The sequence below is a fragment of the Equus asinus genome, chromosome 21, assembly GCF_041296235.1.
Source record: "Equus asinus isolate D_3611 breed Donkey chromosome 21, EquAss-T2T_v2, whole genome shotgun sequence".
In the NCBI taxonomy this organism is placed as follows: Eukaryota; Metazoa; Chordata; class Mammalia; order Perissodactyla; family Equidae; genus Equus; species Equus asinus.
In genome coordinates this window covers 35,544,998-35,571,925 of record NC_091810.1, presented here as the reverse complement: position 1 = coordinate 35,571,925, position 26,928 = coordinate 35,544,998, and the positions used below count along the sequence as shown (strand labels likewise).

The following is a 26,928-nucleotide window of genomic DNA, read 5'->3' as shown; positions in this document are numbered from 1 at the left end:
CGTGGTCCACAGTTTCACCAGTTCGAGGAACTGAAAAGAAGGTTGGTATAGCTAACTTAACAGTGAGGGGGCAAATAAGATGACACGAGGCTGCAGAAGGGATTTTATATTTAAAAATATGAAGGAGGCCACAATCATGTTGTTATTAGTTAATATGTAGTTGTTAATATGTAGTTAATATGTGTTGTTAATATCTAGTTAATATGTTCTTTTAAAGTATGCTTTTTTTTTTGTTGAGGAAGATTGGCCCTGAGCTAACATAGGTTGCCAATCTTCCTCTTTTTTATTTTCCCCCTCCCCAAAGCCCCAGTACATAGTAGTATATCCTAGTTGTAGGTCATTATAGCTCTTTCTATGTGTGATGCTGCCACAGCATGGCTTGATGAGCAATGCATAGGTCTGCGCCCTGGATCCAAACCAGAGAACGCCAGGCCGCCAAAGCAGAGCACGCAAACTTCACCACACAGCCACGGGGCGGGCCCAAGTTAATATGTTATTATCTACTACGTTCTATCTTTATTAAAGCCATTATCACCATAAAAAAAGTACATCCAAGCCAGAAGAAATTATTTTACATCAATTGATAGTAATACAAATCTCATGACGATATCAACTAGCAGGGAAACAATGTCTTTTTATGAAAATTATAATGGAGGAATCAAAATTAGGGAAAGGAATTATTCTCATCTTTTTATGTCTAATACAGTTATATCTCTTTAAAAATGTAAAGAGGAGGATAACAAACTTTTACAGCTGTTTCTGTACCACAAACATTCACTCCCCAACTCTATCAAATACAATGCTTGTTCTATTTTTCTTACTTAAGAGAAAAAAACCAAACCAAAAAACAAAAACCCTCAAAACTTCCTCTCTCATTTAAGAGTAATGGGGCCTGGAAGCAGCAAGATCCTGGAGTTTCCAATTTTCAAGCCTGAACCTCACTAGGGAGCTCACACTATTTGTGAATATAAATAAGTGAGACCCAGTGAAAGGTTGTAAAACATGCATAAATGTCAAAACTGCAGTAAGAATAGGGGATGAGAATTTAAAACTCAGTATCAAACCATCTTACATTTATAGGAAAATTTTGGTCAAGTGCAAATATGTTGACTAGAATCTTGAAATATCTAATTCTGAGTTTTCAATTTCTCTTATTTAACACAATACTAAATATCTGTGGTCTCAAAATCAATGGTTTGCAACTCTGGGATGGTTTTGCCTCCCAGGGGCACTTTGGTTGTCACAATAGGGGCAAGGGTGCTTCTAGCACCTAGTGGGTAGAGGCAAGGGATGTTGCTGAACATCCTACAAGGCACGGGGCAGCCCCACAACAAAGAATTATCTGGCCCAAAATCTCACCTGTGCTGAGGTTGAAAAACCCTGGTTTAAATTGATCGTTATGACAAGCAGTCATTATTTTTAGAGCATTACAAATAGCTAAGGAAATTCATACAGAAAAGTTTCTAATCTTTTTGACAAGTCTGATTAACAATACATTTAGAATTTCTATAATTACCGTTTTTACTATCAAAGGAATGAGTCGGGAGTTACAAGATTCCACTTTTTTAAGTATCTTTAACAACATTAGATTTTTGAGCTAGCACTATGATGCAATTATAAAAAACACTTTACCCTGAAGCGGAGCTTCTCTGGCTGGCTCCGGATTGCTTGGGGGGTGGTTTGGAATTACAGGAGGCACAAGCGATGAATGGTCTTCTGTCCATTCTGTAAGAAAGAGAAGAAACAGTTTACTCATTTTACTTTAAATGGCTGGTTGACTTACTAGGATTCACCTTCTCTTAATTATAAAACTACTCAAATCAATAAAGCCAGAGGCAGAGAACTTAAATTAAAAAGAAATTGGTATCTGACCCCACTCCATGTTAAGAATATCAAGATATTTCTCTCTGTCTCTCTCTTCTAAGACCTCTGGGGAAAGAAATATTGTGATATAACCAATAAATCTCCAGTTCTCTCTGGCTGGAGAGTTCAAAGTGAGACCAAGTAAAAAACATCAGGAAAGATACAGAGTCAACCACAGCCAGCCCAATAAGGGAGACACTTCTCTAATGCAACTGGGACATGGGCTGGGCTGCTGAAGCCTCTTTGTCTAAGGTGGTGAAGGCGGATTTCAGCAATTTGCTAAGGTGCTATTTCCTATCATCTCTGAAATCCAAATGGGACTCATTACCAATACTCCTGGGTCCTAACTATAGTCTTATTCACTTTGAAGCCCAGAAATAACTCACAGTGAGTGACCCCTGAGATGTATGCTAGAGTGCCTTTGCAGCTCAGCTAACATATTCGATTGGACACTCACATTCAATGGTACACTTGCACTCCCCAAACTATACTTTGTAACACTACCAAGTTTTACCAGCTCAGGAAAAATATTTAAAAGAACATTTTCTTTAAAATAGAAAAGAGATTAAGATAGAAAGGAGAACGTTTCATGAGGTGAATACATACACACACGCAATCACACATAACATACATGCTCACTCTAAAATATAGTCTATGGCAATGGTTGGCAAACTATGACCAACCAGCCAAAATGGGCCCAATCCCTTTTTTGCGCAACTTGTGAACTAAGAATGGTGTTTACCTTTTTAAATGGTTGGAAAAAAAATAAGAAGAATATTTCATGACACATGAAAACTATGTGAAGTTCAAATTTCAGTGTCCATACATAATGTTTTACTGGGACACAGCCATTCCTATTTGGTTACATATTGTTGACAGCTGTTTTCATACTACAAGGAGAAAGATGAGTAGTTATTACAGAGACCGTATGAACAGCAAGTCCTACTATATTTACTATCTGGCCACTTACAGAAAAAGTTTTTCAGCTTCCATTCTATAGCCTATATTTATTATATTCAACGTTATAATATGAGAAGTGTTATATTTGATATTCATATATTTGATATTCACATTATAGTGAGGGGGTTGTGAGCCTATTATTTTAAAAGATTGCAATGAAAAACTAGAAAAACTTAAGCATCTATTAATAAAAAGATGGCTAAATGAAGTGGAGAGATTCATAAAATGGAATATTATACAGCCATTAAAAACCGTAAAGTAAATCTATATTAACCAGCTTTGAAATCCATGCAAGAAATATATTTAAGTGAGAAAAAAAAGTCACAAAACTAATCTATATAAAAATTATGATCTGGTTTTTATTAAAATATGCCTATTTTGTACATCCCTAGAAGTTTTCTGCACAGTGTTTATTGCTGAAGATGGGATGGGAGTAAGCAGGGGAGAGTTTAATGTTCTACATTCCTGAATTATTCATATTTTTACAAAGAGCATGAATTAACTTGTAATTTTTTAAAAAGCATTCAAAATTACCAGCTTTTTCTCATTCTTACATGTAATGTTCCTAAAATTAAAAGTCAGTTTCACACCCAGTAACTCCTCTTAACGTGCTAAAAGTGGTTTGGACTTGGACACCTGTTGCTGTGCAAATGCTGCTGGGACAAGAGAATTCACCACCAGAAAGTTCCCTAAACTTATGACGGCTCCTTTCTAAATTAAAGTGGAGACTGGAATCCCTTTGAATTGGGTCCCCCACTTTAGCTGTCTGGGTTCTGGGCAGGGAGAACTCTAGCAGAAGCTCTGTATTCCTCCCGCAAGGAGATCAAGTTCCCAGCACAGCAGGAGAAGGATGTGATCGTCATGGAGGCCTCTTCCGACCACATGGGGGTGTGAGCGCCCAGGCTTCGCCTCGCTCCTCCGCCCACAGATCAAGAGAAAGCCAACCTTCTGGCTGCTGCTGTTGCTGTTGCTGCTGCTGCTGCTGCTGCTCAATCTGCTTCTTCCGTTTGGCTTCTAAAACCGGGTTCTCATATTGTGTCTTCCTGTTGATGTGGCTGAAGCAGAAGGCAGACAGTGTTCAGTTAGGAAACATTTCATCCCATGAGCAAAATGCCAATCAGGCTAAGTCCCATGATTAGAACTGAGCAGAGCAGTTGGTCTGAGATGTTGACTATCTTGTGTCAAAATGTGCAGTTAGGAAGAAGAAATAAAAATGGATGGTTTCCACTATTGACTTCTTGTATGTACCAAGCATTGTGCTACCAGTTTTACACGCATTTTATTTTAAAATCCTCAATAAATGCCAGGAGGTAGGTCCTATTTATATTCATCTTTTATGGATAAGGAAAGTAAATTTCTGAGCAGTTAAGTAATAACTCACCTAACGTAATGTAGCTAGTAAATAGTAAAGAGGCAAGCAAGCTCGGGTCTGTCTGCTCTCAAATCCCAGGATTTTAACCACTGACTCACCCAAATGTCTAAGGAATCACCTGACAGGGGACTGCTTTAATTCACCAAGAATTAGATTGTAGAATTATTAAAAAATGAGATTAAAGTGGAGACGTGATGTTGTCTGTAACATTTAATGCAAGAACTGCTGTGTAACTTTCTACAACAGAGTCTGCAGAAGCATGAGCACTCATCCAAATGACGCAACGAAAACAAGGACTCCAGCAACATCTGTCAACTACTGTGATCAATAGACACGGAGGCAGGATTAAAAGTATATGCCTTAGGCAAAAAGACTCCAAATGCAGCTAACCTAAGCAAATGTGATGTGCTCAAAGTGACAAAGACCCAGATACTTCAGATGGCTCCAAAACTAATAAGGCCATGGCAAAACAAAACCACACATACATATGTGTACATCCGGACATATAAATATCTATTTTTTTGCCATGGCCTGTATGTATATGTATATACACACATCATACAGACATACACACACAAGCATATGCATATTCACAGATGTATTCTTTTCTTCATCAAAATCATACTTCATTAGAAGTTTTGGAACATACCTATTATGTGATTATTTAGAACTTGAAATATTTTTTAAAGCCAGGCTTGTCAAATAGGGTGGACTAACTTATTACTCTTAACTCCTGTTATAGGACTACGTGTTTATTTCCTAATTCTTATAGGCAATTTCATGCTAAGAAATAGTCTAACAGAACAGGCATGTGGATCTGAAAAGACATAGGAAGGAGAAGTATATAGTAAGATAACACGCTTCTCAAACCAAGTCTCTCATCCATCAAAGCTGTCGTCACTTGTTCCTTTTCTCTCTTAAGGCACTAATTATTTGAGGGAGACTTAAAATGAGCCCCAAAAAGGCAGAAACCCCACTGTACATCTGTGAGAAAGAGGATCTGCAGAGCACACAACAGAATTTTATATGATGAGGGTCAAAGAAATGACTGAGCTTGCCTTTCTGAAGTCCCAAATCATCAATCCTTCTTGTCAGGTCAAGAGGTGGTAACATGAGTATTGGCCAAGGACACTTGCTAAACTGGACTCATAATTTTTTTTTAAAGATTGACACCTGAGCTAACATCTGTTGCCAATCTTCCTTCTTTTTTTTTTTCCTTCTTCTTCTTCCCAAAGCCCCCTAGTACATAGTTGTATATTCTAGTTATAGGTTCTTCTGGCTGTGCTATGTGGGACGCCACTTCAACAAGGCTTTTTTTTCTTTTTTCTTTTCTTTGGAGGAAGATTAGCCCTAACATCTGCCGCCAATCCTCCTGTTTTTGCTGAGGAAGATTGGCCCTGAGCTAACATCTGTGCCCATCTTCCTCTACTTTTTTATATGTGGGACACCTGCTACAGCATGGCTTGATAAGCAGTGCATAGGTCCGCACCTGGGATCCAAACTGGTGAATCCTGGGCTGCCAAAGTGGAACATACAAACTTAACCACCGTGCCACCAGGCTGGCCCCTCAGCATGGCTTGATGAGTGTTGCCATGTCCGTGGCCCAGGATCTGTACTGGTGAAACCCTGGGCCACTGAAGTGGAGCATGTGAACTTAACCACTTGGCTATGGGGCCAGCTCCTCATAATTTTTTATAATAAGATGCTGAGCACTTTATGGCCTGGCATTTTTGCATCATATATTCTTATCACCAGGATATTACACAAGTGACTTTTCATTGCCAGCATTGCGAGGGATGGAAAGCTTGCCGGTTATCTTCACTGTGGCAGGTGGGATTATGATAATAGAATATTCATATGGTATTTGTTTCTTTCAAAAGGATCTTTTATTAGTTATTTCTCATTTTTCTCAGAGGAAATGATATAGAGCGTATTTTTTCAGTGTTTAATCTCTTGAGTTTCTTTTATTTTTTTTTAGTGTCATCCTACCAATAGATGGTTCTGATGAAAGGCCAAAGTGTGTGCCCAATGCTAGACTAAGGTACATAATAAAGAGGTCATGATAAGGGTTTGAGACACTTAAAGATGGAGAACAGGAGCCATGTCTATGGTCCTCAGGCAAGGGAGAGGCAAACAGGCATAGAAAATCTTGCAACTTAGGCTAGTTCTCAATTTCCTTCTTAATCTTGCCAGTATTCCATACATTATTAACATGTGTCTGATCCTTTTAGAAAGTGTGAAGTAATAAATAAGTAATTACTGAGAAGTTCAGACATCGGCAGGGCAAAATACACAAAACAGGTCTTCCTCCTAAAGATAAACAACGCGTACTCATCTGGTCTACGGAATCCTTGCTTTGCTCATTCATTCACTGATTCACCCATTCATTCAACTAACACTTATTAAGAACCTGCCATACACCAGGACAATTTTGGGCCTTGGTAATACAGTGGTAAACAAAAGACATGGATCGTGCCCTCGCGAACTGTATAATTTACCATCTTCAAATTCACTTAATATTTTCTCATTCGTTGAAATATACATATGTATTTTCTTTACAAAATTAGTATTACATTATTATTTAGTTTGTACATTATAATGGTGGCAAATTCTGTTCAGAATAAATGTACATAATCACAGAGGGGTGCAAACTAAACGGTGGATTAAGAGGCACTTACTCTACATAGTAGATACCATAGACAGGGTCTTCAATCTTTTCCCAACCAGCAGGCAGTTCTGAAAAGTGAAAGAATATTTAGAGCAAGAAGAGCATATCCGTCAAGGGCCTAGGGATTTTTAACACTTGAGTTAGGCAAAAAGAGAAAGATTCATAAAGATGCGTTAAATCCAATTAAAACTGCATATCCTAACAAAAAAAAAGTGAGAATTATTTTTATTAGTGTATTTTTCTACATGAAGAGCAATTCTTTACTGATATTTTGTGCAAGCAAATAAAACAATAAAATGCAGCTTAGGTGTCTTCCTTCGAAATGAACTATTAAATTTTAATGGAAATATAGTTAAAATTTGCTTTGAATACCTAGCTCCTATCTTAAATATTTACCATTTTCGCATTTTCTTTCTAGACTACCTTACCATACAAGCAAAAATGGATGAAAATTAATTTTTTTTATACAATAGTGCTGTTTTGGCTCTACTTGGAATAAAATAAAATTTGCATCTTATTTTTTCTTTGTTCCTAACTGAAATGCTACCAACTATACAAAAATTCCCACATGGAATTGGGTTTTTGAAACGCACACACCGATCACTTGATTGCTACATTTCCACAGGCCCATTTTCACCAGCACTTTGCCTATGAAAGCAGAAACACAGGACCTGCATTCTGAGAACTCACTACCTAAAGCGGAAGATTTTATTCCTTCAAATGTGGTGGAAAAATGGCATTGAGGGATATATGTGCCTTTCTGAAAACTCAACTGTGCTCTACTGGGCTTTACCTCATAAGGTTTTGTATCAAAGGTTAGAACGTTATTAACTAGTTAACTGTAAGTTCTGTTATAACAAGAACCTATTGTAAAAAAGCCCACTGTACCAGATAATTTGAGTTGGTGAAAGAAGCAACTAGGTTGTGTTTCATGTCATTAAACAGTTCTTTTAGGCAGAGCAGCAATTAACAATTTCAAAGCCACTCTGATATGTACGTAGTTAAGGCAAGCTTGCGTAATACCATACTGCAAAGTGAATCATTATTCCTAAAAGTAACTATTAAGACCACCTTGAATGGAATATTACAAACACTTGAAATATCACTTACTTTTAAATACTAGATTTTTTAAATTCCAGGAACCATGTGGTCACTATTTTCACATAGTGACCATTTCATTGGGGCATACGGCTTACATATGCCACGAACAGTCCCACACTGAAATGAAGTCACGTGCATGCACCCAAACACACACAGGCTTAACTACTCAAAGTTTATGTTTTGCTCAGATTTGGCTGCACATCAAGAAACATTAATTTCATGGATTTTGCTCCACATGTTATTTGTTTGCAAACAAAAAGACAAGTTTTCTCCCTTTTCTTCTAATTTTTTTTTTTTTAAAACATGTAGCAGGTTTTAAAGAAGTCTTTGAATTCTGAGAGACGTAAGCTACTAAAATGCAAGACAGGTCCAATTTGCAGTCGTTGATACAACGTGGCATTTTTATACGCAGAGTCTTGTGGACTGATGCAAATCAAATGCCTGGGAAACGGTTTCCCCTTACAAAGCTGGAAATTACCATTTAAATGAAAGCAAACCAGGAAAATATTTCCAAAGAGCTGGGAAATCAAAGATTAAGAAAATGCAAATTGGTGCACAGTCATCTTTGTTCTGGCATGGGGCAGAAGAATGGGTGGGTGTGAGGGACCACATTATATTTAATGAACCAAATCTCCAACCTTAAATATTTGGCCGGATTATTTTTAGATAAAATTAGGAAAATATTAAGAATTCAATTCATTCCATTAGTAATTTGTCAAACATTTATTGAGCACCTACTGTCTGCCTGTGGGTGTACTAGGCACCAGAGACACAAAGATAATTACAAGTGCACCATCTGAGCAGACAATTCAAACTCGGCATGCTAAGTGGTTTGATAGAGGTCCGAGGAGGGTACAAGAAAAGAAGACACCTTTGACTTTGTCCCGTCACCTGGTCAGTCACTTACGTTCTAGAGTTGAGAAATGAGGTCAGTCAACCGGTATTTCTGGAGATTTGTAAATTAAAACACATCTTCCGGAACAGATCGGTAAACTCCAGAAATTTTCCAGTTTTTCAAGCTAAAACTCATTTAAAATTGAAAAGATAGATCTCTCACTTCCAATGTGGTGATTAACTTAATAACAGGAATTAGCCTCCTAATGCTTAAAATAGAAATGGGTCATGGATTTAAAAAAGGAAGATATTTGTCCTCAAAGTTGCCATTTGGTTCTAAAAACTGAAAATGGCAGAAAATATTGAAGCCCAGAAAATGATAACATTACAATTTTTTTAAACACTGAAGATGGCTGAAGAGCCACCCTACTATGTTTCAACAACTGTCGGACGTTAGACCAGACTGTACAACCTGTCACACCATTTCAGGCCACTAAGACCCTTTGGGGGCTGCCCAGATCTGGGATTAAACCTGAGCTCTACCATTCCATAAGTCTGGTGTTGGTCTAGTTACTTAATATCTCAGAACCACATGTTTCTCCTGGATTTACCTCAAAGGCTGACTATAGATTAAATGAGGATGCTTGTGAAAATTCTGCACAGCACCGGGCACACAAGCTCAATAAATGGCAACTGTTCTAGGAAAGCACAAAAGGAATAGGACGGATTTACATGGTCTGCTTTCTTGCTGTTCCTGCCTCTGAAAATCTCACGCTGTACTCATCATCCTCACTGAAGCAAATACGGAGCAGTGAAGTGTCTTAAATTCTTTAAACCAAAGATTTGTCAACACACAGACTGAAAGTCATATTCACAACTGTGACTTAGTTTGGGTTGGGAGGGGACCTCATGTCCTTGTCTCTACCTCTCCTAATTGGGTTCAGCACACGAATACCTTATAATTCCAAAAGAAGGTTCTGCAAGTGCTTTTTGATTCTGGGGAGGTGTCTGCAGAGGGTGTGATAAATTCTGCAAAGCAAAAGTGCACAATGGAGCTACTGACCCAGCTCAAACAACAGAGTTCAGAAATGACAACTCTATAATCAAATGATCTGTGTCCAACATCCAAGCCAACCACCCCCGCCTCCCAGAGGCAGATTACAGAGAGGGTTTCCTTGTTACATCTGGAACCATATTGTTCACCGAAAACCTGACAGTTGCTATTGTTTGAAATTAGGACCCTCTTATTAAGAAAATGGGCAGTCGGCTTGTCAATAGAATGTGGAGTGAACACAACAGAAAACTGTGTGTGTGTGAATGTGTGTACACATCACTCTTTCCACAGTAGACACGTGCAGGCAAAAATCAAGAGTCCTGTCTCTAGTCTACCTACAAGGACACATTTCTATAGTACACATATTCCTGCCTTGTCCAATATTAAAGGCAAAAAGTACCATAAGGAATGTATTGAAAAATCCAACAAGAGGGAATTAGTTAATAAATAATACAACTGGTAAAAACAATAATATGTGATGACCACAGCGACAAATATTGAGAGACATTCTCATTAAGTCTCCTCACAACCACAATGGGAGCTCCTCCTTCAGGCTTTCTGTATAGATACGGAAAGAGAAGCCAAGAGAAGGTGAATGACTTGTCCAAAGTCATACAGCCAGGAAGTGGGAGTGCCAGGATATGAAGCCAGGCAGCCTGATCTGACCCCAGAGACAGCTCCACCACTTCACCAAACCATCACCCAGAATTATGGCTATGACCATGAGAAGGGATACCATGCAGCCATTAAAACTTACTTTTTGCAGTCTTTAACAACAAGCAAAATTTCCACAATGTTACAGTTACATGGGGAAAAAAACAACACAGAAACTTTTCTCTTAAAACTTTCAACATTCAAACTTCCATAGCCCTATGCACAGCTGTATTATCTCCACCAGCTGCCCACAGATGGCAGTGGTCACTCACATATAATAGGCAGGTAGCAAGACTTGAATCACTTGGTTCAACAAATGATTAAGGCACTAATTTTGTGTCTGGAAAACCTAGTTCTGTCTTTTTCAATTACTTCATCTAATATCACTGGATTGAGAAATTTTTTTTGATAAAATTAGTTTCAAATGGTTCTATTACACAGGTTGAACCTCAAGTCATTCCGACCACAATGACCACAAGGCCAACGTATTAAACATCTTTAAAAATAGATCTATCAATAGTTATCGAACATTGCTGGCATAGCCATCAATTACAACATGATACGCCCCAAACATTAAGAAAAACAGAGTTAAATTCTATTATATCATAACACTAGTCAACCATGACTGATTATCTTTTTGTGCATAATAAAAAATAAAATCAAATGAAAACAATAATCTGCATTAAATATTTATATTTTCAGTTCTTAAAGCAATCTCAAAAATGCTATGCTAACTGAATAAACTCAGGACAGTTCCATCCATATTGATCTTAAACAACCTTCTGGTTAATTTTCAATCAGCCAAGGCTTTCATGTGCAATTTAGTCGAAACTTGTGCTTTCCCATCTACCCTTCTGCAGATGCATCAGATGAAATGCGAACTAATTTTAATATTGTTAAAAGCTGAACATAAAACATTTAACTTAGCAGGGCACGTAACTTAATATATTCCAACAGCAAAGATAAAAGAGTTTGGCATTATCTGCTCATGTAAAATATTTCTAAACTGTAATAGCTAGAGTAGACAAGACCTGATTTACATTGATATACACACTCTAAGGAAAATGGCACATAGAAACCTTGCATCTGGTTTTCAAGCCATTCACTACAGTTACAAGTCAACATGTGGCCTGCGACTTAAGAACAACTCAATGCTAAGACTTAACTATTCAATTAATCATTGAAATTGTTGGATTGTCGTTACTCCCACAAAGATCTCTAAATTAGTCTGGTGGGTTTTGTTTTGCTTTTTTGTAAACACCCACACCAAACGAACACAGAAATAGGCCAAGATAGGTTATATGGGAGTCCAAGCAACACAGCAAGTATCTATCTCCTTGGTTTTTTCTTACTCTTCAATTTATAAGACTACCTAGCACCAATTTTTTAAATCTCATTCTAGTCTCAATTCGCTCAGACTTCTTCTTTGTAGACACGATTTATTACAACTCTGCGTGATGCCTGCAGTCAGACACATGGGTTGTAAGATTGACCTTTCAGGGATAAGCAGGAATAAAAATCATAAATGGAGAAGCGTAAACTAAAGAAACCAAGAGATTAAGCAATTCACCGGAGACAAAACCATTTAGGCAATCATGCAGCAGTAGCCGGCTGGGAGGGTTTACCTAGTTCACTGTCCAGCTCCTCGGTGTGGACCCCTTCTTCTCCAAAGGAATAGCAGGAATGAGACAGAAAAGAGAGAAAGAAAAATTCAGACACCAGCACCAAGAAAGAAACTCCCCTCAGAAAAACAGCAGCAAACACATCACTCTGTTTTGTCCTTACCTGCATTGTGGCTTATTTCATTGGCTTGGCTAGTAAACTCAAGACCTCAGTGTAAATCACAAGACAGGAAGAGCTGATATTGGCAACATAATTATACGGCTCATTTCCTTGCACGTCAAAAGAGGGTTTGATTGGTTGTAAAAGATGACAAATACCTTTGCGGTTTCAATGTTCTTAAGTGGGAACACTTAAAACAGATCTTATTTCGAGCAAACAAAGATGTTAGATCTTTCAATATTAGTCCTTTCAATCCTTCAATAATCCTCCAATTAGTGAGGCAATTATACTCACAATTAAAGCATTACTTAACTTATAAGTAATACTGCTGCCTGAAAAATGGAAGGTAAGGTGAAATCGAGAATGCAGATTGTAAAATGAGTTACAAGTCAATGCTTTTCGATAGGAGTTAGAAAGATGAGTTATGTCATGATGATGTACATTAGGGAAGCAAGGCTCAAAGGCTGCCCTGAAAGGAGTATTAGTGGCCAGAGTTTACTTTATATAAGATTTATAAGTCAAACAGCTCAGAAATATTAGAATGAAAATGTTCTCAATAATTTCAATGAGCAAAACAAGTCAAGATCTTTCCCAGTCTTGATCTCCTCTTGCTAACATCTTATTATTACCGAGAAGAGAACACAGGACAGCATACAAATCATTTCATTCATTAAGTCTCTCCAGCTACAGAGCAGGTGGCTGTCCCCTCCACTGTGAGCTCCAAGAACACAGGGATCAAGCCTGTTTTTACTACCACAATATGCTCAGTGACTAGTCTAGTTTTTGGTACATGGTAGATACTAAATATTTCTCAAATGAATGAATCAATCAATCAACGATTGACTTTAGTAACCAACATGGCCCTATCCATCTTGTAAACTCTTCATTTAAAAACTAGCCAACGGCCAACACCAAGTTTTGACACTAGCATTTTTTCTTAAAAAGGAAATCTGATTTACATAAAATCTTCATTCATTTCTTTAATAATTATTTAATGAGACCTACTATGTGCTAGTCACTGTTCTAGGTGACAGAGATATTAAAATGAGCACAATCAGACACATCTCTACCCTTTTGGAGGAGGAGACAAGTCCAAAGCTCACATAAGTGAAAATAAAACTGAAACTATGATAAGCTCTCTAGAGTAAGACACATAATAGAATGAACTAATCATATCTGGGGGCAAGGTCACAGAAAAGTCCCTGAACTGTAATCTGAAGGTTACGCAAAATTTAATAGAAAGACTTAGAGTGAAAAACGACTAGAATTTAAGTTCTCCAAGAGCAGAGCTTTTTGTTTGCTGTGTTCATTAATACATCTGAAGTCCCTAGAACACATGTGACACAGAGAAGACATTCAATAACTATTTGTGTAATCTAAGAGTATTCTAAGAGAGAACTGCATCTCTAAATGTCATGGAGCAGGAACTAGTGGGGATGAAGGGCAGAGAGTGGGGAGCAGCAGAGTAAGATAAGCTGGAGAGGTTGAAACACACAGGGCTTGGAGAGGCAACATGAGGACTGGCATTTATCGAGCAGACTGAGAGCACCATTGAATATGGCTTGTCGGGTAGTCAGTGATAAACAATCACATTTACATTTTAAAAGACTGTTCTGAGTGCAGGGTAAGAAGGAGAGGGGCAAGAGCCTAGGTGGGAGATGAGCATGACCTGGACTAGGACGGTAGAGGTGGTGAGGAAAATGGTGGATGGATTCCAGAGATGTATGGGAGGTAAAGTGAACTCAGCTGGACATGGGTTAGAAATGGGGGTGAAGAAAAGTAACAGGTCAAAGGAGACTCTTAAAAATGCATGGATTTACCCAAAACTGAGATAGGGAACACTTACAGAAGACCAGATTTGGGCAGGGGGAGATCATTAGTTGTGTTTTAATCATATTGAGTTTGAAGTCTCTTTGAGACAAACAGTGTGATTAACCAGGCAGATCAACTCTGGCCTGGAGCTCAAAGGCAGGGTGGCAAGGCTTCTGATTGAACTAGATACACAGAAATGACAAAAGGAGTTATACACTGAAGATCAAAATCCCAAACTAGTTTCTTACGTTTTTTGAGATAGGAAATATAAAATATAAAATTTTTACAGTAAGTATGATGCTATACTGTTACATTCCACGTGCATATGACCTATAGAGAGTAGAAAGAAATACAGGAACAATATTGTGGCCAAGAATGTTATTCTTCTTTGTGTCATCATATAAACAACACAGGGCAGCTTTGTGTGAACTGGCAATTGAAAATACGGGTATGGGAACTGATACTTGTCATAGTGGTATAATCTGGTTATATATTTATACTATTTGTGTACACAGGCACACAGACATACATATAACTTCTACTAAAAATAGAATATATGAATTCTAATGTTGAAGGGATAATTACTGAACTAACTGTGTTTGGTATGAATACATACTTGTGCCAAAGGAAATAACATTAACACCAATAATGAGAATCTAAAAATTAACTAGATTTGGTAACAAAACCATTTAGTAATTCTACTCAATACTTTTACTACATTGACAGTTTTTCTCAGTAAAACCTATTGGAGTCTTCTATGATCTATAAAATTATATTAACAGGCATTTTCATACATTCCCAGTCTAACTATAATGGATACTGACAGTGAAGATCCTATGGTAATAAGAGTGCCTAACTTACCTTCAAAATCATCAGGCACCAAATACAGAGTAAATTTTGTTCTATGAAATTTTATGGCTAAATGTATTTTATGTTCTGATCTTTGAAAATTGGTTACTTATGTATTATATATTAAACAGGTACTTGAATAATCAGGACAGTCCATTATCCTATAACCATGCAAAATAATGCAGCTGACTACACCCGTGCCATTCCTTCTTTAGGAACAGGGCTAAGCAACCAAAACAAAATGTGTCTCAGTCACGCCTCTTCAGTCAGAAGATTTGTGTTTCCACGTGAAGTGAACACACAATTCTATGCTCATTTCATATAATCTGCAATCCATGTATAACAGAAGGATCTTGAAGAACAACGTTTTGACAGTATTATACTTTACAAGCTTACATTTTCAAACAAATCTCAAGTTTATATATACAACAATTCTGCCCCATAGGATAAATTAATAAAGTTTCACCAGCTTACAATAAAATATGCATCCAATAATTATACCACTAATTCAAATGCCAGAAATGAATAATGAATAGCAAAGCAAACCATTTCCCTTTTAATTCGTCCATGTCGGAAAGTAATTTTGGTAAAACTTGGGATAGATTTCAGTGTACTGAAAAGGAACATATTTGCTCTGTCTTAACTTTTTTTTCATTTTGGAAAAGTAATTAGAAATCCCAAAGCCTTGAAATAAACTTCTTTTAATCGTAACTCTTAGAGCCAGTTGATTCTTTTCAGAGATTAATGGGGAGAGTGGGGCTAGGGGTAACACCTCAGTCTTTCTTGGAAGAATACATTTTTCATATATTTAGGATGTAGTCTATGTTACACAGAGATTCCCCAACAAGTCAAGATCTGCTTTCCCTATTCCAAGACTGGGGAAACAACATAGTCACGAAATACGTAGAGTTCAAGAAAAGCTCCTAATTTTGTCCTCTAAGACTTTCATAATATAGGGTTAGGGTCCAACAGGCAAGTTACTGGGGCATCGCTGGTTTCTGTCTTCCTAGAGACTTTCTAGAGTTCTCTCCAAGTTCTGGAAGGTGGAGGTTGGATCTTCATTTGAATAGTTTCTGACTGCGCTAAAGTTCTGTTTCTAATGGAGATATTAGTATGCTCTGCCTTTACGTGTGAACAAATCATTCGTTTAAAAACAATTCTACCGATTTTCCTCCTGCTTTTGGAAACCATAATACATTTACTAGAAACTGGATTACCTTTTAAAAACTCATTGTTAAAAGATGGTTGACCTTGCTACAACTTTTTAAAATTTGCACGTGTGAACAAGCCCCCAATTCACTAGAACCAAGACCTTCCTAGAGCCTTACCATCATCTTCACACTCTTCCAGAGGCTTCTGCTGCTTGTTCAGGCACCGAGGGTCTAACCAAGATGTTGTTTTTGTATTATGGCTGCAATCCAGAAACAAAAACAAGGAATTTGTTTGAAAAGAAAATAAGCACAAAGCCCAATGACAGAAGAATTATATATTCTTGAACATTTGCTCTTTGACCAAAGCAAAGATATTTTTCAACAGCAACCCAGACCAGAAGAAAGCCTGAGTTTGGAATTATAAAATGGCTTGCAAAGGATCTTAGGTAGGCTTTTTACTTACCTAAGAAATAATCATTCCATTATGGAGAGCTTAAAATGTAATACCAGTTTTATTTTTGAAAAATGAGTTCCAAATGACACTGTTTATCTATATCACCTACCCTTGTCTAGACTTACTTTAGGCTTGGTATTTGCCAAAGAGCAAAGGCCAATTTATTTTAAATTTGTTTATGACTTAAATCTTGGATGCTGGAATTCACAAAGAAGGCTGCTATTTCACTCCTTAGATTACAGAAGAATTCTCACGACAGTATGAAACTACCTCAATTCATGCAAGTGGCTCAAAGCTGTTAAGACATATGATTAGAGTCCTTCCCAAATTTTGCTTCAGACATAGTGAAGGCAATCAAAAATTACCTATCATAAATAGAACCTGGGCCAAGAAACAGAGAAGCTAAACATGTCACCCAATTTTCTTCTGGAAGGTACGGCCTAACTCTACATGAAGTGTTCCAACAGACACTGACTGGACCCTTAAAGGTCTGAAAGTTTACAGAGAATTCCCAAGAATCTATATTGCTCTTCAGTCATGTTAGAAATGTCACAAGAATGACTGGAAGAATTGCCCCATAGCAGGTAAATACACGGGGACAAAGTTCTGCACGAGCTCCCAGTCCACTCTATGCAAGCTAAATAGGAGAGACAAAGAGCTACAAGTCTAGTCGTTCTAGCTGCAAACCAGAAAGGAAAACAAGAAACTAAAAACAAAATTTTTTTTGCAGGTCAAGTAGTAACCTAAATTTTTTGGAAGTCTGAAGTTTAGGTTGTAAATACATTGCAAAAATTGTCACAGTTCTTTATTTTAGATTTGAATCTTATTAATTGTTGAAAAATCATGGCTTAACTGAAAAACAGAATGTGGAAAGGCATACACACATTATCTCAACTCTGTTAAAAGAAAAACAAACAAACAAATGAAAGGCAACATAGTAACAACTATCACCACCAATGCTACTTATTTGTCCAGTTACAGCTACCAGAATTTGTTCTTTTATATGTATCAGTTTATTTAATCCTTACAATAACTCTATGAAGAGTGTTATTAGTAGTCAAATTTTTACTCCCCATGTTACAGATGAGAAAACAACAGAGAGGTGAAAAAATTTGCCCAAGGACACTCTGTTGACACATGGCAGAACTGGGAACCAAACTGAGGGAGTCTAACATTAGAACCTATGGTCGGCACTATTCACACAGTAAGATAGTAAAAATGGTGAGTGCTGGGAGGGAAGATTATGTATGATTTTTTTAAAATACTTTTTTTATTTTGAGATAATTGTAGATTCACATGCAGTTATAAGAAAGAACACAGAGAGATCCCACATGTCTTTTACCCAGATTCCACCAATACTAACATCTTGTAAAACTACATAGTACGACGTCACAACTAGGACATTGATAAATAGTCACGATACAAAACAATTTCATCATCACAAGGATCCTTCACGCCCTTTGGTAGCCGCACTTGGTTCCCTTCCAACCTCTTTTTCCAAAAGCCATTTTTAACTCCTGCCAACCACTAATCTGTTTTCCATTTGTATAATTTTGTCATTTCAAAAGTATTACTTAAATGAAATCATACAATACGTAATCTTTTGAGATTGGCATTTTTCATTCAGCAGAATTCTCATACAGGCTGTTGCAGGTATCAATAATTAATTCTTTTTACTGCTGAATAGTATTCCATGGCATGGATGTACCACAGTTTAACCAATGAAGGGACATCTGGGTTGTCTCCAGTTTTTGGTTATTTGAAATAAATCCATAAACATTCACATACAGGTTTTTGTGCCAACATAAGTGTTCACTTCTCTGTCCAAATGTGCAATTCCTGGGTGGTATGCAAGTTGCTTGTTTAGCTTGTTAAGAAACTATCAAACTATCTTCTAGAATGCCATACAATTTTACATACCTACTAGCAATGTACGAGTGATCCAGTTTCTCTACATCTGTGCCATCATTTAGTGTTGTTAACTATTTTTTTATTTTAGCCATCCTCATAGGCGTGTAATGATATATCATTGTGGTTTTAACTGGTATTTCCCCAACGGTTAATGATGTTGAACATTGTTTCACGTGCTTATATGCCATGTGCATATCCTCTTCAGTGAAATGTTTGTTCATGTCTTTAGTTCATTTTCCACTTGGATGATTTGGTTTTTTTACCGTTGAGTATTAACAATTCTTTATATATTCTAGATACCAACACTTTGTTAGGTACAGGGGTTGCAAATATTTTCTGCCAGTCTGTAGCTTGTATTTTCATCCTCTTATGAGGGTCTTTGGTGAAGCAAATGTTTTTCATTTTAATAAAGATGAATTTATCAATTATTTCTTTTAGAGATATTTTTAATGTCAAGTCTAAGAACTCTTTGCCTATTCCAAGATCTCAAATATTTCGCTGTTTTTCTCCTAAAAGTTTTATTTCTTTATGTTTTTACACCTAAGTCTGTGATGATCTATTTTGACTTAATTTTTTTTTGCATAATGTGTGAGGTTTCGGGTGAGGTTATTTGCTTCTGGCTATGCACTTGCTCCAGCACCATTTTACTGAAAAGTCTACCTTACCTGCATTGAAATGCTTTTTCATTTTTGTTGAAAATCAGCCAGACACATTTGTGAGTCTGATTCTGGGTTCCATTGATCTGTGTCTATTTCTTCATCAATACCACACAGCCTTTATGACTGTGGCTATTTAACAAGTCTTGATATTGGACAGACTTATTACTCTGACTTTATTCTTCTTTTTCAAAATTGTTTTAGCTATTCTACTTCCTTTGCCTTTCCACATAAATTTCAGAATAAACTTGTCTATATCTACAAAAAAAAGTCATTGAGATTTTGACAGGAATTGCATTAAACTCTTATATCCATCTAGGGAGCACTGACATCTTCACTGTATCAATCATAGTCTTTCAATCTGTGAATAGAGCCTGCCTCTCCACTTATTTGGACTTTCTCTGATTTCATTCAGCAGTGTTTTGTAGTTTATGGCATACAAAGTCCTGTACATGTTTTACTAGATCTATACCTAAAGGGTACTCCTTTTTTGAAGTAAATGTGAATTGTATTTTATTTTGAATTTTTTGTCCATGTGTTCATTGCTAATACATAGTTATACAATTGCTATTTGTATACTTATCTTTTATCTTGCTGAACTCACTTATTGAATTCTTTTTGTATTTGTTTTGTGATTTTCTATAAAGATAGTCATGTAATCTGCAAAGAGGGGTACTTTTATTCCTTCCTTTTCACTCTGTATGTCTTTTATTTCTTTTTCTTGCTTTATTATCCTGGCTAGAACTTCAAGCATGATGTTAAATAAGAGTGGTGAGAGCTAATATCCTTGGCTTGTTCTCAATCTTGTAGACAAAGTACTTTCTTTCAACATTAAGTATAATGTTAGCTATAGGGTTTTTGTAGACATTCTTCAAGTCAAGAAAATTCCCCTCAATTCTTACTTTTCTGAGAATTTTTAGCATGAATGAGTGCTGAATTTTGCCAAACGCTTTTAGTGTACTGATGAATATGATGTGATTTTTTTTTCTTTAGTCTCTTAATATGGTGGATTACATTGATTAATTTTTCGAATATTAAGTCAGTCTTGATCCCTGGAATAATTCCCACTTGGTCATGCTGTATACAATTCTTTTATTATATTGCTGAAAGCTATTTGCTAATATTTTGTTACAGATTACTGATCTATATTCATGAGGATATTGCTCTGCAGTTTCCTTTTTTCTTGTTATTGTCCTTGTTTGTTTTTGGTAACAGGATAACACTAACTTCATAAAAATAAGTGGGCAGTGTTCTTGCTCTTCGACTTTCAGGAAGAGATTACACAGAAATAGTGTTAATTCTTCTTTGAATCGTTCTCCAGTGAAAGCATCTGATTCTGGAGATTTCTTTTCCAGGAGTTTTTAAATGACAAGTTTATTTTCCTTAATAGTTACAGGGCTATGTAAATTCCATACCATTGAGTTCCATACCAATTCTGTTCCATACTGGATGAACTGTGGTAGTTTGTGCTTCTTGAGGAATCAGTCTGTTTCATCTAAGTTGTCAAATTTATGTGTGCATACTTGACGGCAGCATTCTCATCTTTTTGATGTCTTCAGGGTCTGCAGTGATTCCTTGTTTAATTCCTAATATTAGTAATTTGGGACTTTTCTCAACTTTTCTTTGTCAGTCTTGCTAGAGGTTCTTCAATTTTATTAATCTTTTGAAGAATCAGCTGTTTGTTTCACTAATTTTCTTCACTGTTTTTGTTTCAATTTCACTGATTTCTGTACTTTCTTTCTTTCTGTCTAATTACCTCAAATGTAATTTGCTCTTCTTTTTCTAGGTTCTTGAGTTGGGAGCTTACATTGTTGATTTGCAACTTTTCCTCTTTTCTAATATATGTGTTTAGTGCTATAAATTTACCTCTTATCACTGCTTTGGCTGTGTCCCACCCTTTTGAATATGCTGTATTTTCATTTTCATTCAGTTCAATTTTTTTAAAAAAAATTCCCATAAGGGGCTGGCCCAGTGGTTAAGGTCATGCACTCTGCTTCAGAGGCCCAGGGTTTCACCAGTTCGAATCCTGGGTGCGGACATGGCACCGCTCATCAAGCCATGCTGAGGTGGCATCCCACATGCCACAACTAGAAGGACCCACAACTAAAAATACACAACCATGTACTGGGGGGCTATGGGAGAAAAAGGAAAAATAAAATCTTTAAAAAAAAAAAATTTCCCTTGAGACTTTTGCTTGACCTGTGAATTATTTAGAAGTGAGTTGTTTAGTTTCTAAGTGTTTGGAGATTTTCCTACTTTATTTGATATTAATATGCAACTCTTGCTTTCTTCTGATTAATGTTTCAAGATATATTTTTTCTCAGACTTTTACTTTCAATTCACCAATATTGTCTTATGTGAAGTAAGTTTTGTAGAAAGCACAAAGTTTGGTCATATTTTTTAGTCTCTTTGCCAGTCTCTCTCTTAACACCTGTATTGAGTTAAATTCATTTAATGTAATTATTGATATCTTAGGGTTTAAGTCTTTCATTTTGTACTTTATTCTGTTTGTTCTGTTTTTTTCCACCATGTGAGGACACAGTGAGAAGATGGTTATGTATGAACTAGAAGTGGGTCCTCATCAGATATAAATCTGCTGGTGCCTTGATCTTGAACTACCCAGCATCCAGAACTGTGAGAAATAAATGTTTATTATTTAAGCCACCCAGTTTATGCTATTTTTGTTACTAAAATACTATATTATTTTAGCCCAAAGATGATACAGTATATGTGTATGTTTATGTATGTATGTATGTGTTTATATATCTCCATCCATATCCCTTTACCTCCCTTCATTTATAAAAAAATTGTCTTAAATGCTTTCCCTACATACATTTAGAAGCATATCAGACAGTGTCATAACTTTTACTTCAACTTTCAAGTCTAATTAAAAACTCAAGAACAAGAGAAAATTTATTCTATTTACCTGTACTTTTACTCTTTCCATTGTTCTTTCTTCCTGATAGTCCAAGATTACTTCTTTTATATTTTTCTTTTTGTTTACAGGATATCCTTTAGCCATTTATTTAGAACAGGCCTGCTGGTGACAAATTCTCTTGGTTTTCCTTCATCTAATAATATCTTGATTTCTTCTTCATTTTTATGGGATATAGAACTCTGGGTTGATTCTTCTTTTCTTTCAGGACCTGAAAAATGCTGTGTCACTTCCTTCTGGTCTCTGGGGCTTCTGATGAGAAATACGCTGTCATTTGAACTGTTTCATCCATATAAGTAATGTGTCATTTCTCTCATTGTTTTTAAGATTTTCCTTTGTCTTCAGTTTTCAGAAGTTTGACTATGATGTGTCTTGGTGTAGTTTTCTTTGGGTTTATCCTGTTTGGGTTCATTATGCTTCCCTGTAGGTTTATTTCTTTGGCCAAATTTGAAGAATTTGTTCTTCAAGTGCTTTTTCAGCTCTACCTACTTCCTCTTCTCCTGGGACTCCAAAAGAAGCTCTGTTCTTTTTAAGTCAACTTTCTCTCTGTTGTTCAGATTGGGTAATTTCTATTTTCCATCTTCAAGTTTATTGATTCTTTCTCTCTCCCCTCCATCCTGCTGCTGAATCCACCTACTGAGCTTTTTATTTTGATTCTTGTATTTTTCAGTTCTAAACTTTCCATTGTTTACTTCTTCTATTGCTCTGCTGAGACTTTTTTTTACTGAAGCTTTCTAATTTTCTACTTGTTTTAAGCACGTTTATAATCATTCATTGAAACACTTTTATGATGGCTGCTTCAAAATCTTTATCAGATCATTCTAACACCTCTGCCATCTTGGTGTTGGCATCTACTGATTGTCTTTTTTCCCTCAATTTGAGATTTTCCTGGTTCTTGGTGTAACAGGTGATTTTTAAAAATTAAAACCTGGACATCTTGGGTATTATGTTATAGCACTTCGGATCTTATTTAAACCTTCTATTTTAGCTGGCTTTTCCTGACACTACTCCAGCAGGGGAAGCGGTGGTACCACCTGTTATTTCTCAGTGGAGGTAGAAGTTCAGAGTCCCCACTTGGCCTTCATTGACACCCAAGGGGACGAGGAGCTTCTTGGTACTGCTGAGTGGGGATGGGAGTTTCAGGTGCCCCCTCGGCCTCCACTGATACCAGCTTGGCTGGGAGGGACAGGAGTGCCTCATTACTGCTCCCAACTTGGCTCGCACTGACTCCACAGGGAGGGAAGGAGGCTCTTTATTACTAGATGGTGGTGAAAATACTGACTCTGACACTACTCCAGCAGGAAGAGGGAGGCTGCCTCATTACTGCCAGGTCAGGGTGGAAGTCCAGCCTTCCCACTACATGGTCTCCATTGAATCCACATGGAGATTGGGGAAGTACTCACTAGTGCCTGGGTACAATCAAAGTCCCAGCTCTCTACTGAGCCTTTTTTTTTTTTTTTTAAAGATTTTATTTTTTCCTTTTTCTCCCCAAAGCCCCCCGGTACATAGTTGTGTATTCTTCGTTGTGGGTTCTTCTAGCTGTGGCATGTGGGACGCTGCCTCAGCGTGGTCTGATGAGCAGTGCCATGTCCGCGCCCAGGATTCGAACCAACGAAACACTGGGCCGCCTGCAGCGGAGCGCGCGAACTTAACCACTCGGCCACGGGGCCAGCCCCTATACTGAGCCTTTTTTAACGCTACCCTGGCAAAGAGGTTTGGGCTTCCAGTTACAGCCTATAGAGGTGGAGGACTAGGCTTCCCACTTGATCTTTGCTGGCAGGGCTGGGACCACAGGTTTTTCCGTGCTGTTACTGGAGCACAGCGGTCATTGACTAAAAGTGTTCTGTCCTGTAGGATGTCCCGTTCCAGGTCCTCTAGCTACAGAGGGCTTTTTTTTGTCTCCACCTGTTGGTTTTTCTGGGTTACTGGCTTCTTCAGCTCTAAGTCTGGGATATACGAGGTAAAAGGAAAGCTCAGGGAACTCGTCACCTGTCATTCCTTTGATCCCAAGCTCCCTAGCCAATCTGCCTTAATTATTCCTGCTCTCAAAGTCTTCCTACGTTTATTTTCTATATAAGCCCAGGATTTGTAAGTCTGTGCTTGATTTTTAATGTTCTTTTAAAATTTCACTATGTCTTAGATTTCCCATAAACTGCAACACTAAAATACACACATATACATAAAACAAGGTAGATCTGATTCTACAGAAATTTAACTTGCTATTCAACGTAAGACACTCTAAGATGAAGTTCTTCAGAATAAAGGACACCTGAAAATTCATTAACCATGAAATATAATTTAGGCTAAAATATAAATGGTGTGTATCTAATCACTTAATATCTACCGAATTTGATAGCTGCAAACCAAATCCCATAGTTGTCGTAATAAGCCACACTTCTGTATAATTTTTCTACTAAACATTAGGCCAGTGAAACATTGGCCTAGCATCAGTTAAAAGTTACATTAGATTATGAAAAGTAAGCAAATCCCTGTACTGTCCTACACATCAGCCAGAGTCTTGGGGGCTAGTATTTCACTAACCATCCAAATAATCAACTTGCTTCTGTCAAATTATCAAGTCAGTCTTTAGCAAAATTATTGGTACATTCTTTTCCAAGAATTTGAGTTTCACACATTACTCTGTATCAGGAATGCCTGTTATGCTTTCCTTTTCCCAACACAAGTCTCCCTTACTAATAGACATAATTTCAAAGGTAATTTATTGCAAAAGCTAAGTACAAAATCTTGAGCTCATAGTTGACATCCATTTTTTATAACAACGTTTAAACTCCTCTGTAATAACCAAAGAGGATGATGATGAAAATGGTAACAGTAATAATAATGCCCACTGATTAGTACTAGCTCAGGTACTTTACATCCATTATCCCAGTTAATTCTCATGACAATCTGACAGGGTAGGTATGATTCATAATATTCATGTCCTTTACAGATATGGAAAATTGAGATGCAACATGGTAAACTCAAGTTCCCAAGGTCACATAACTACTAAGTGGTGGAAACAATGACTTTTCAGGTGAGCTCTTAACCACTAAACTTCCCTGATTCAAAAGAAAAGACTACATCTTCCAACCCTGTCTTTAATAAGCATTTGCTGTAAACATGAACATAGAAACGAGGATTGTCCCCTTCTTCTGGCTGGAAAAGAACACACAAGCTCTAGTTCTCTTATCTCAGATTTCCTAGGTAGGTTCTGAAAGAGTGTGTTCTGAGACCCAAGCCTTTCCCTTACTCCCATGTCTTTAGAAAAGTTATGTTTTCTTATCTTCACTGATTTTTCTAATTACAAAGCATGTGCTGAGATATATATTTAAATGGAATTATATATTCAAACCACACAGAAATGTATAACGTGGTTAGAAAATAAATTCCTTACTTAACTTAAACTCAAGTGTTAATAGATACTTCCAGAATTTTTCTATATAGAGAGCTATATCTACATATTCATAGAAACTAACGTACACATATAGTACAGAGCACAGGTTTGCATATATCCATATATTTTACAACAGTGAGACACTTCATATATTGTTCTGCAATGCCCTCTTTTGTTACTGTTCACTGAACAGCAGAACTTCAATCTATTTGAGTATAAGAGATTCATCTGTTTTTGTTTATTTTACAGTTTAACTAGGCATTTTCTGTTTTAGTGATACATAAAACTATGGTGAATCTTAATAGAGTCAAAGTACAGCAATTTCAAAATTGACTATTGTTGGTTAAGAAGTCATATTATCTTAGATTTTCTAGAATGGTTTCAATCATATATATTTTTTTCCTTTTCAGTAAAGGTTATTTATTAGATGTTTAACTATATAGAATTTACGTTTATAATTTTGAAAGACTTTACACATGTATATATTTTCAAACTTCAATCCACACACTTTGCACCATGTAAAAAAAACAAAAAATGGATCAAAAAAAAAGAAATATAAATAAAAAAAAGAAATATAGCAGAAAATTACTGCTTTATTACTTTGGGTTAGGTAAAGATTTCTTAGCTACTACACTAAAAGCACAATTCACAAACAAAAAAATTAATAAATTAGACTCCATCAAAATTATGAACTTCTGGCCCTTCAAAAGACACAATTAAGAGAGTAAAAACAAAACCCAGACTCCGAGAAAATGTCTGCAAATCACAAATATGATAAAGGAATTGTATCCAGAATAAATGAAGAACTCTTAAAGCTCAATAAAAAGAAAACTGAAACCCAAATAAGAAAGAAACAGCAAGGATTTACCTATTAACGGCTAAATATATTCTTTACATATTATACTATAATTTATATATACACCCTAATTTAACTAACCCTTTAGGGAAATTAATAACCCTATGCTTCCTCAAGTTTTCCAGACTCAATAATTAGGCTGCTATGCTAATTTTTTTTTTTTTAAACAAAGCTTGTTAAATTGTATAAGAGAATCAGTGTGTGATCAATCCTTTTAGATTTAATTTACATCTGTAACTGCTAGAGAGAGGGAAGGAAGGAGATGAAAGAAAGGGAGAAATTGAGGTAGAAATAATGGTATACTTTACTCTATAAAATAGACTTCTCCATTTTCGGTATAGGCCATCTCCCAGTTTTCAGGTAGAGGACCTAAATTATCCTCTGCAGAAAGAGGTAGGTATTGAGGGAACTTCTGAGAAGGGTCCGTGATGGGAGCAGCGATGATGCTACTATTCACAGGTGGTAGTGTTGTTTCTTGGAGAGTGTGCTCTTCTTGGTCACCAGAATCGGCTGTTTAATTATGAGGAGAGAGAGAGGGAAAAAAAATCATGCATCATACCCCAAACCAGGGAGTTCACAACTGTAAGCATCTATATTCTTAAAAGCCCTTGTCCCTTCCCAA

At 36.7% G+C, this 26,928-nt stretch overlaps 1 protein-coding gene across 39 annotated transcripts in view; it reads right to left on the bottom strand.

The window, feature by feature from the left end:
• Positions 1-26,928, bottom strand: part of MAGI1 (membrane associated guanylate kinase, WW and PDZ domain containing 1) — a 598,403-nt gene that overhangs the window by 74,936 nt on the left and 496,539 nt on the right. For 18 of the 39 annotated variants that reach the window (XM_070493531.1, XM_014859296.3, XM_014859298.3 and 15 more), the window contains 6 exons: positions 26,615-26,816; positions 16,278-16,360; positions 12,132-12,170; positions 6,874-6,931; positions 3,769-3,878; positions 1,633-1,725 (listed from right to left, as the gene is read on the bottom strand). In XM_070493531.1, coding sequence (XP_070349632.1) covers positions 1,633-1,725; positions 3,769-3,878; positions 6,874-6,931; positions 12,132-12,170; positions 16,278-16,360; positions 26,615-26,816 — 585 coding nt within the window. The remainder of the gene's footprint in view (positions 1-1,632; positions 1,726-3,768; positions 3,879-6,873; positions 6,932-12,131; positions 12,171-16,277; positions 16,361-26,614; positions 26,817-26,928) is intronic. The other 21 variants (XM_014859300.3, XM_014859306.3, XM_014859297.3 and 18 more) reach the window with 2 other exon arrangements.